This window comes from Macaca fascicularis, chromosome 17 (assembly GCF_037993035.2).
Source record: "Macaca fascicularis isolate 582-1 chromosome 17, T2T-MFA8v1.1".
NCBI classification, from domain to species: Eukaryota; Metazoa; Chordata; class Mammalia; order Primates; family Cercopithecidae; genus Macaca; species Macaca fascicularis.
Genome location: NC_088391.1, coordinates 28,005,573 through 28,017,584, shown reverse-complemented (window position 1 = coordinate 28,017,584; position 12,012 = coordinate 28,005,573). Strand labels below are relative to the sequence as shown.

The 12,012-nt window shown below is 41.0% G+C and overlaps 1 protein-coding gene across 3 annotated transcripts in view; it reads left to right on the top strand.

Moving 5' to 3' along the window:
• Window positions 1-3,005, top strand: part of LOC123569831 (embryonic stem cell-related gene protein-like) — a 57,620-nt gene extending 54,615 nt beyond the window's left edge. For all 3 annotated transcript variants that reach the window (XR_010582590.1, XR_012426953.1, XM_065533244.1), the window contains one exon: window positions 2,645-3,005. Coding sequence is in view for 1 of the 3 variants with exons in the window: in XM_065533244.1 (XP_065389316.1) it covers window positions 2,645-2,670 (26 nt within the window). In the remaining 2 variants the exon portion in view is untranslated. The remainder of the gene's footprint in view (window positions 1-2,644) is intronic.
• The last annotated feature ends 9,007 nt before the right edge of the window (window positions 3,006-12,012 follow it).

The following is a 12,012-nucleotide window of genomic DNA, read 5'->3' as shown; positions in this document are numbered from 1 at the left end:
ATTAGGTCAAGACATTTTAACTAAATCATCTGCTTCCCTGACTATTCCTAGGCTACAGCCACACCTCATTGCTGCCTTTTCCCCCAGTTCAAAGCCTCCTTCACATCCTCCCCTCGTATCCCCCCACCTTAACCCACAAGTATAGGATACCTCTACTCCTTCCTTGGCGACTGATCATGCACCCCTTACCATCTCATTAAAACCTAATCACCCTTACCCTACTCAACACCAATATCCCATCCCACAGCACACTTTAAAAGGATTAAAGCCTGTTATCACTCGCCTGCTACAGCATGGCCTTTTAAAGCCTGTAAACTCCCCTTACAATTCTCCCATTTTACCTGTCCAAAAACCAGACAAGCCTTACAGGTTAGTTCAGTATCTGCACCTTATCAACCAAATTGTCTTGCCTATCCACCCATAATAGTGCCCAACCCATAATACTCTCCTATCCTCAATACCTCCCTCCACAACCCATTATTCTGTTCTAGATCTCAAACATACGTTCTTTACTATTCCATTACACCCTTCATCCCAGCCTCTCTTCGCTTTCACTTAGACTGACCCTGACACCCATCAGGCTCAGCAAATTACCTGGGCTCTACTGCCGCAAGGCTTCACAGACAGCCCCCATTACTTCAGTCAAGCCCAAATTTCTTCCTCATCTGTTACCTATCTTGGCATAATGTGCTCTCCCTGCTGAGCACACATGTGCTCTCCCTGCTGATCGTGTCTGGCTAATCTCCCAAACCCCAATCCCTTCTACAAAACAACAACTCCTTTCCTTCCTCGGCATGGTTAGTGCGGTCAGAATTCTTACACAAGAGCCGGGACCGTGTCCTGTAGCCTTTCTGTTCGAACAACTTGACCTTACTGTTTTGTTTTAGCCTAGCCCTCATGTCTGCGCAGCGGCTGCCACCGCTTTAATACTGTTACAGGCCCTAAAAATCACAAACTATGCTCAACTCTCTGCAGTTCTCATAACTTCCAAAATGTGTTTTCTTCCCCCAACCATCGCTCAAGACAACGCTTATGCTGATAAAGTAACTAAAAAGCAGCCATCAAAAGGCATCAGATCCCATGCTCAGGACAATGCTTATGCTGATAAGTTAGCTAAAAAAGCAGCTAGCGTTCCAACTTCTATCCCTGAAGGCCAGTTTTTCTACCTCACGTTGGTCAGTCCCACCTACTCCCTCACTGAAACTTCCACCTATCAGTCTCTTCCCATACAAGGCAAATGGTTCTTAGACCAAGGAAAATATCTCCTTCCAGCCTCACAGGCCCATTCTATTCTGTTGACATTTCATAACCTCTTCCATGTAGGTGACAGGCCGCTAGCCCACCTCTTAGAACCTCTCATTTCCTTTCCATCATGGAAATCTATCCTCAAGGAGACCACTTCTCAGTGTTCCATCTGCTATTCTACTACACCTCGGAGATTGTTCAGGCTCCCTCCCTATCCTACACATCAAGCTTGGGGATTTGCCCCTGCCCAGGACTGGCAAATTGACTTCACTCACATGTCAGAAAACTAAAATACCTCTTGGTCTGGGTAGACACTTTCACAGATAAGTAGAGGCCTTTCCCACAGGGTCTGAGAAGGCCACCGCAATCATTTCTTCCCTGCTGTCAGACGTAATTCCTCGGTTTGGCCTTCCCACCTCTATACAGTCTGATAACGGACCAGCCTTTACTAGTCAAATCACCCAAGCAGTTTCTCAGGCTCTTGGTATTCAGTAAAACCTTTATAGCCTTTACTGTCCTCAATCTTCAGGAAAGGTAGAACGGACTAATGGTCTTTTAGAAACACACCTCACCAAGCTCAGTCACCAACTTAAAAAGGACTGGACAATACTTCTACCACTTTCCTTTCTCAGAATTCGGGCCTGTCCTCAGAATGCTACAGGTTCTAGCCCATTTGAGCTCCTGCGTGGACACTCCTTTTTATTAGGTCCCAGTCTCATTCCAGACACCAGAACAACTTGGACTGCACCCCAAAAAACTTGTCATCCCTACTATCTTCTGTCTAGTCATATTCCTATTCACTGTTCTCAACTACTCATAAGTGCCCTGCTCATGTTTACACTGCCGGTTTACACTGTTTCTCCAAGCCATCACAGCTGATATTTCCTGGTGCTATCCCAAACCGCCACTCTCAATTCCCTCTTAAAATAAATAAATAATCTTTGGTGGCAGGGCTATGCTGAACCTCCTTGGGCACTCTCTAATTAGATGTCCTAGGTCCTCCCAGTTCTTAGTCATTTAATACCTGTTTTTTCTCCTTCTTTTATTCAGACCTTGTATCTTCTGTTTAGTTTTTCAATTCATACAAAACCACATCCAGGCCATCACCAATCATTCTATGCGACAAATGCTCCTTCTAACAACCCCACAATATCACCCCTTACCACAAGATCTCCCTTCAGCTTAATCTCTCCCACTCTAGGTTCCCACGCCACCCCTAATCCCACTTGAAGCAGCCCTGAGAAACATTGCCCATTCTCTCTCCATACCGTCCCCAAAAAATTTTCACCGCCCCAACACTTCAACACTATTTTGTTTTATTTTTCTTATTAATATAAGAAGGCAGGAATGTCAGGCCTCTGAGCCCAAGCCAAGCCATTGCATCTCCTGTGACTTGCAGGTATACGCGCAGATGGCCTGAAGTAACTGAAGAATCACAAGAAGTGCAAATGCCCTGCCCCGCCTTAACTGATGACATTCCACCACAAAAGAAGTGTAAATGACCGGTCCTTGCCTTAAGCGATGACATTATCTTGTGAAACTCCTTTTCCTGGCTCATCCTGGCTCAAAAAGCTCCCCCACTGATCACCTTGTGACCCCCACTCCTGCCCACCAGAGAACAACTCCCCTTCGACTGAAATTTTCCTTTACCTACCCAAATCCTATAAAATGGCCCCACCCTTATCTCCCTTCACTGACTCTCTTTTCGGACTCAGCCCGCCTGCACCCAGATGAAATAAACACCCATGTTGCTCAACACAGCCTGTTTGGTGGTCTCTTCACATGGACACGCATGACATACAATATATCAGATAATCATACACGAGTTAAGTAGACATTTGACATGAATTGTAGGCAGTTGATTAAACATCTATTAATTTCATGTTGCAGTTTTCTTCTCTTTCTCTTTTCTCTCCTTTTCTCCTTCCCTGCCTTTGTCTTTCTTTTTCCTCCTTCCTTTCTTTCTTTTCTTAAATCTTTTCTTTTCTTTTCTTTTTTTGGAGACAGAGTCTCATTCTGTCTCCCAGGCTGGAGTGCAGTGGCACGATCTCGGCTCACTGCAAGCTCTGCCTCCTGGGTTCACGCCATTCTCCTGCCTCAGCCTCCTGAGTAGCTGGGACTACAGGCACCCGCCACTATGCCCGGCTGATTTTTTGTGTGTTTTTAGTAGAGATGGGTTTCACCATGTTGGCCAGGATGGTCTCGATCTCCTGACCTTGTGATCTGCCCGTCTCAGCCTCCCAAAGTGCTGGGATTACAGGCGTGAACCACCGCACCCGGCCAATATTTTCTTTTACTTTGAAAAGATACTGTGCCTTTTGTACTTATTGGGTGAAACAGCCCCACATATAGGTGGCAGTTGAAGCTCTGGCAGCAGAGAAAAAAGGGGTGATGAGATGGGGGAGGATTAAGTTCCCCTGTAATCTACATCACCACTTAACAAGCTACTCCAAACACATCGAGAATGCAGGTGGAAGAAGTTAGCCTACTCAGCAAACTCAGTATCAAGACAAATCACTTAACTCTTCCTGTATGAAAATTCTGGAGTCGCTGCTGGCATTGGATAAGTGATATTCCTTTGTCAGATGAGAAGATGGCTGAGAAAACCCAACAAGCACCAACATTTGAATTGTCAGTCAGAGGAACAGGAGTCCGGGGAATGGACCAGAAGGCCAGCTCAGGGATAGAGGTACACAATATAGTAAAGGGCAAAGGGTTTCTGGAAAGGAAAGCCGTCAATAGTCAGAGGGGTTCAGTTAAAAAAAAAAGAAAACAGTTCCTTGAAATAGGCAATTCCAGAGCCACTGGCTCACGAAAGCCAGGCTATCTCAAGCCAACAAACGAAAGGGAACCACGGGAGCAGAGCAAATGTGGGCAATGTTTTAAAGACAACAGACTATAAAGAGGAGGAAGCAGCGATATAAAGCATAGCTAGGTGCAACTGAATTTTCCTTACTGCCCTAGTCTGCTCACACTGCTCTAATAGAATATCATTGGCTTGTAAAAAATAGATGCTTATCTCTCACAGTTCTGTAGGCTAGGAAGTCCAAGATCAGGGTGGCTGCAGATTTGGTGTCTGGTGAAGGCTCACTTCCTGGTTCATACATGACCACTTTTTGCTGTGTTCTCACATGGCGGAGGGGGCATGGGAATCTCTCTGGGCTCTCTTTTGTAAGGGTACTAATCCTGTTCACGAAGGCTTCACCCTAATTACCTCCCTAAAGCACCACCTCCAAGTGCCACCAAATTAGGATTACATTTCAACATACGAATTTTGAGGGATGCAAACAGTTAGTCTATTGCTTTTAGTTTTGCAACAGGGAAGCCAAAAGATGCTAAAAGAGGCTGAGAGAAAGGATGAGTGGAAAAGATGGATCATTGTCCATATTCCTAACTAAGGCCAATCCCTTCTCCAACCTTTTTTTTTTTTTTTAAGACAGGGTCTCTCTTCCCTCTCATTTGATCCCATCACTTCTTTCACTTCTTTCTGCTTAAGGCCGCTGCTTCAGAATTCTCTTTTCTCTTGACTTAACAGTTCTTCTTTTCCCTTTTGTATCAGCGTGCAAACCCACTAAGATTTCTTTCATTTTAAAAACAATCTTGAACTCCCATTTCACTCTCAAGCCATTGTCTCTTTCTCCCCTTCCATTCTCAGCAAAACACCTCAAAAGAAGTTTCTTTATTAGTTGCCTCTAATCTTTCATCTTTCTTCTTCTCCTGAATTAACTTCTATGAGCAGTGGCGGAGTGTAGGAATGTGACCGCCATTCTATTGTAACTTCCCTGTCAAAGTCATCAATGACTTTCAGATGGCTAAATTCAATGGTCAATGAAAAGTCCTCATTTTCCATGACCCATCTGTGGCATTTGACCCATCAGTACCTTCTCATGACATAATCTCTTCATTTGGCCTCTAGGACATCACAGTTGACTAGTTTTTCTACTTCTTCTTTGGCTGCTCCTTCTCCTCTTTTGCAGTTTCCTATCCATGTCCACAACTTCTAAAGATTGGACTATGCCAGAGACCAGTTCGTTCTCTACGGCAAGGATTTTTGTCTGTTTTGTCCATCCCCAGTGTCTAGGATATGCTTAGCAATTAGGATGCTGAATGAATGAGACTGGCAATATCGGAGGGCAGAGGGATCATTGATGGACCAAGGTTCAGAGGAGGGTGGAATGCAGGGAACTCTTTTAACTTTCTAACTCTATACTTCCTCCCATGGTGGTTTTTCCCTAGTGTCATGACTTTAAATACCAGGCTGAACCTCTCCCCAAAACTGTAGACTATATATCCAACTGCCTATTTTAACATCTCACTTGGATGTCTAGTTAGCATTTAAAATTGAGCTTCTGATATTCTACCCCTGTGCCTATTCCTTCCAAAATCTTCCCCATCCCAGGAAAAAGCAGCTCCATTTTTCCTGTTGCTCAGGACCCTTCACTCTTCTTTTATTCTCATACCTTACATCTGATTTTTTAGCAAATACTGTTGGCCCCAACTTTAAAATATGTTCAGAATCTGATCACTTCATACCACCTCCACTGCTAACTCCCTAGTGACTAAGGCCTTGTTCAGGCCACTTTCTTCTTTCTTACTTGGATGTGCTGCATCAGCCTCCTAAAAGAACTTTCTGCTTCCATCCTTGTGCCCTCCATTGTGTTCTCAACACAGCAGCTGAACGATCCTATTAAAATGTAATTCAGATCATATCACTCCTCTGCTCAAAATCCTCCAGTAGTTTCCCATCTAACTTAGACAAAAGCCCATTGCCATGACCTTTAAGATCTCAGTGACTTCATTTTACTGGCTTCCTTAGTGACCCTCTCTTGAGTACGCACATTCTGTCCCAGGAATGTCAGACCTCAGGGCCATTGCACTTGTGTCTCCTGCCTGGAATGTATGCTCCCTCACCTTCAACTTTTTGTTTAAATATCACCTTTTATAGAAGCTTTCCCTGACCACCCTATTTAAAATCTCAGCATTCTCCCCTTGACCCCTAATTCTCTCTTTACTGCTTTATCTTTTCCCTTAGGGCAAGGATTTTTGTCTGTTTTGTCCATCCCGAGTATCTAGGATATACTTAGCAGTTAGGATGCTGAATGAATGAGATTAGTAATATCGGAGGGCAGAGGGATCATTGATGGACCAAGGTTCAGAGGAGGGTGGAATCCAGGGAAGATGAGCAAGGACAGATGCAAAAACTACTAAATTCTTGTTTTAAGACTCTGAGCAGAGGAGGGAGTTGAGAAAGTTTCTGATACCATCATTTGCACATTGACTGAAGCAAATCAATACCAGTGTGTCACCTTTCCTACACATTTACATTTTTAAGCCTTTTTATCTCTAATTGTGGTAGGGAAAATCTTTGTCCCTGTGTTAAAGGAATTGCATGCACTGTCAATAAGCTCAGTGGAGATTTATTTAGAAAGCCCAGAAACCCTTCTTGTTGACCTTGAAATCATCTTACACCTGAGGCAAACCTGATTTACTCTTGAACACATATCATTTTTGAAGCATCAGACAGATATTATTGTTGTTGTTAGTATTACTAAAATTGTTATTATAATTATTAGTAGCGTGCCTGGCTGTGAGGCTGGACTAGAAGCACTGGTCCCATTTCGTCCTCTTCCATTCCTTAGATTCAAGACTTCGTATCCTAAGGATCCAGAGCCAAAATTGTTGAGCCCTTTTTCCTCCCTGAGTGTACCTTTGTCCCCCTTCAACATGAGAATCCTACTGAGAATCCCAGTAAATAATTCCAACCCCTAAATCACAGATTCTCCTTGGCCTTGGGTCTTTAACACTTAAACCAAGGGAAGGGAGCAATTACATAACTGCTCAAGGACAACTACAGGGGAGAAGGGTGGCAAAGATGGAAGAAGAGAGGATCAGGAAGAGGGCTGGATGACTTGGGGTATGGGCAGGAACACAGGAAGCTTGGCTGTGCTTCGAACAAGTGCACTTACTGGTCTCAATGGTGCTACTGATTCCATGGTGAAAAGGTCGCTACTGCATTGCTGCCTATAGATCCTGAATTCTGGAAAATACACAAAATAGTAGGAGGAAGAAATCAAAGTTTGACTTGGTTATGTGGAAACATTTATGAAGGCACTACATCTTGTTCATGGTACTCTTTAATAGTCAATATATTGTGATTTAACTATTATTTAAATGTCTCTGTCTTCATTCATGAGACTAAAAACTCCTCAAGGTCAGGGACTTTTTCTTACTATCCCTGAAGCCTGACACATTACGTTTATGGAATGAATAAATGAATAATTCATAGCAATTTTTGTATATTACTCACCAATATGGCTTATTACCATACTGTACATCAGTAATTATGTAAATTATTAGATATTGGAAGATCTGGTATGCCCTTTCCTTATGGCAAACATGAATTTTGTAAGTGATCATGTTTCTCTTTCTGCTTTGGTTTCCAGGAGACTCAGGGCCAATTTCTGAATAAATTTTAATAATTGTGTAGCTCCCTATTGCTTCCACATGTGTACCAATCTTCCTCCATCAAATATATATACACACACACACATATATATTTCTATAGTTTATAATAACATATGTTTTTGAATATATATTCAAGTATTTCAAATATTACAAATATTTTCTAGAACAGAATTACATATAAATATACTAATATTTCAAATACTATTTGCCAAATTAATTTTGTTTGAAGTTTTATATAAGTGTAGCCATGAACCTTTATAGGAACTAAGTACACGTGAGCCACACATGACAGTTGGTTTCATTATTTTGTGGTCATCTTTCATATACTCGAGTCTGCATGGCTTTTGCAACTTGAAAATAAAGAGGAAACATTTGCAGGAAACCAAAGACAAGTAAGCATGTGTCTGCCATGGATAAGGTCAATTCAAGAAGTTCCAGGGGCTTTTAGACCCCATCCTGAATTCATCAATAGGTTACTGGACAGTTAGCAGGTTTCTGCAGTGGATGACCTGCTTTGTCACATAAGGTGACACAAGGTAAATCTTCTGGACAACTTCATGCCTCAGTTTGTTTGAATATAGGGGTGACAAACAAGAATAATCTGGATGTGTGAAGTAATGGTGGTAGAACAAAACAAGAGATACCAGTAGACACCCAGGATGAGGTTAGAGAGGATTGAGATAATGTAACAACAAAGTTCTGATGTTTTCATTGTATTTTGTTTATGTGCCATAGGGATCTAAATTAAAGGACTTTTTAATGGACCTGGTTTGGAGTCCACTGATATGGTTTGGCTCTGTGTCCCTACCCAAATCTCATCTCAAATTGTAATCCCCATGTGTCGAGGGAGGGAGGTGGGGCTGTTTCCCCCATGCTGTTCTTGTGATAGTTTTCACGAGATCTGATGTTTTATAAGGCAGTTTTTCCTGCTCTTGCTCACTTCTCTCTCCTGACGCCTTGTGAAGAAGGTGCCTGCTTCCCCTTCACCTTCTGCCATGATTGTAAGTTTCTTGAGGCCTCCCCAACCACATGGAACTGTGAGTCAATTAAATCGCTTTTCTTTACAAATTACCCAGGCTCAGGGAAGCTCTTTATAGCAGTTCGAAAACTGACTAATACATCTACTCTAGTAGCTTTTGATGCCAAGTAGATTTTGGCCTCGAGGAGTATCCATTTCAGAGAAGAGAATTCTCAGGGTAAGAAGAGATGCCCTTGAAGAGGTCATTCAGACAACTTAGGCTACACAAAGCTTTCTATGGATGTCACTGGGACACCCTGTGATTGCTACTGCTTATCTAAAATCTGCCCAGTGGACCTAAGAAGATTGTATACCTATAATAAATGAACATTCTTTGATGTGGCCATCCTAATAAAATCCCTTGAAAACATCCCAGATAGGGTTTTTATGTAACTGACAATTTATTACTCCATGCTACATCTTTTATGAAAAATAAATTTATCTTAACATCTCCTATGTATAAGCAATTACAGTTTCTATATTTCAGTTTTGAACACTTGGATTTTATCCTGTAAAGATGGAACCCAGAACGAAGGTCTAAAATTCATAATTGCATAAAATAGAGATGTATTAAAGACTAATTTCATTTTCATTACATCTTGTGACCCGTATTTTATTTCTAATATTCTCTCTTATTTAGATGTGCCAAAATATTAGAGGAGTCCATTCTATAGCATGTAGCTATAAGACCCAAGTATCATTTGTGCTGGTTGTGGGTGGCTGTGCATTGCTTCATACTTATGTGTAAGCTGTATTGTTAATGTAAGGAGGATATGGGGTCAAACATACACATTTAATGTTGGATTTGGATCTTGGAGTCTTCACAAAAATTGAAATATGAAATTTTATCTTTTAGTACTCTACAAAGAAAAAACAATATTGTTTCTAGTAAAAATACAGCCTGAATAAAATTTGAAACCTCAGCTCCCCACCATAAAGTTTCCTCCCTTCATTAAAACATGGTTTCTGATCAAAAGAAATAAACTTTGAGAAGTCAATTTAGCTCTAAAGATATCGTGTGGTTTCTTCTTGTATTGTATACATGTTGAATAAGGGCACTTGTTGAAAGGTATCAGACCTAAAATAACAAAAGAAAAATGGAAGATAATTTATTATCTCTGATATTATCTTTAGCTCTTCTTTCCAAAAAAGTTGGAGAAAGAAGCAGTACCTCTGTATCGCACAGAAAATCAAATAGGTGAGTTAGTTGCACCTACTTGGTACATTAAAGTAGCCCTAAAGTCCAGGTTTCCATGGGGCAATTCCCAAGTGAGTGCATATTCCAGAGAATATACTAGGATTCTAGAGACTCTTCAGATAAAATAACCGGGAATGTCCTTCTAATGGCTTTGGCCGCATGAGATTCAGAAACAAGAGAATGAGAAGCCACCTTTTATCCCATTTTCCTAGTGGCTAAGTGAAGCCTTAAATATTTCTTATTTCTAGCTCTATGCCTAGCACTAGCATTGAAATGGTAACTTCACTTTGCAGTTTGCCCTCTCACTCCCTGAGGCTAGGGCCCTAGGCTTGGTACCTCCCCCTAAATAAATGTTTGAGACTGAGGAGTTAGTGTATCAAGGAAATTGACTTTCCAGTGAAGAGGCAGGGATATCTCCTTACAAATGAATTTGCATTTCCTTTCTTCTCCCTGTCGCCTACCCCGCCCCATCAACTGTTTAGAAATATGTTTAATTTATTTTAAGAAACAATTACAGTTATATGCCACTAACAATGACTTCTCTTTTTAGACTTGAGAAATGCTTGTGTCCCACATTTTAAAGAAAAATTAGTGTCAATTCTCAATTATTCTGGGAATAACGATTTAGTGCAGTGATTCTCTGCTTTCTCAGGCCCAAAGCCTCCCTTTATGTAACACATATTTTGAGATACCCCTTTACTCTTCTAAAATGAAACTTGCAGGTAATATAATCTAACTATCCGCATAATCACACAAAAAATATAAATTGCTATATAAAATAGAAATGTAAAAAATGTAACTGAAAATAACGTTTCAATATGTAAATGACAAAACTGAAGATAAATTCTACAAATTTCCAGAACATTTCATAGGGAGTGGAACTAATCTGAATGATAATCACCTAGCACCCTACCTTCTCCAGTGTTAGGTGGTGCAGTAAGTGAGTTTAAAAGTGAGCTCTTTGTGAGTTAGGGCAAGTTACTTCTCTTTTCTGAGCCTTAGCTTCCTCATATTTAATGAGGACATGGTTTCACAGGGGTGTGATTTGTATAAATAGAATATTATCACTAAAGCACCTAGTACAATGTGTGGTTCATACTAGGGTTTCAATGAATGCTAATTCTCAACATTTTCTCTATGAGAGAAGTCAAAGTTACTGTGAGTCTAAGGCTTATTTGTCCCCTTTGCAAGGTTTACCCAGTGAGGCATGGTGTCTTTCTACCAGGGGAAATGAGAAGTGGGAGTAATTCAGAGACTGAGCTGTTAAAGAAATGACTGATCTTTATTGCTTTCTTCCTCCTCCCCCTTCCCAAGCAGATAAAATAAATAGGGTCAAATTTCCATTTCTTCTCCTAGGCTGAGTCTTTTCATGCCAGTGGCCTTGTAGTTATTCTGACTACCTGCCACTGGAAAAAAGGGCATTTTGCAAGCTGTTGTTAGGTGGGTTGAGAATGAGATTGTGATTTGGAAAAGCAAGACCTTGTGCCTAGCAATGTTTATCCGGGACAATGGTTTATGAGGGTTGGGGAGCTGATGGGCAGAAAGGTGACGCATTTGGAGAGGTAGGTGGAGCTTAGGGGGAAGGACAGAGTGGTAAATTGTCCTTTATTCTGTGCTAATTGTGAAGTGGAAACCAAGGAGATTTTTCTTTTTTCTTTTCCCCACCCCCTCCTCTCCTGATTTTTCTTTTTAATCTCTGAAAAGAATTTACCAGTTTTTCTTTACTGGTAACCTCCAAATAAAATCCTCTAACATTTTTTTTGGAGGAGATAAATGCAGCTTTCTTAAGGAAGCAACTCAACCTATATACTAAGTTTGTAGTTTGGGAAAAGATTTTTTATTTTTATTGCATTGGGAGGAAATTTTAAAGGTATATATTTTTTTTCCTGTTCACTTACAGATTCTCATGAACAATGATGGGTTAGCCATCATATTTTCATGTTTTAGAAAGCACAGCAGAATGAAGTACTTATTCTGCATAGCAAAATAAGCCCCTTTAAAAATTATCTACAGCTGCAAAATGTCATCTCTTATTTTATACCCTCATAAAGAACCTCAATTGGATGAAAAGCCCGTGTGGAGGTGC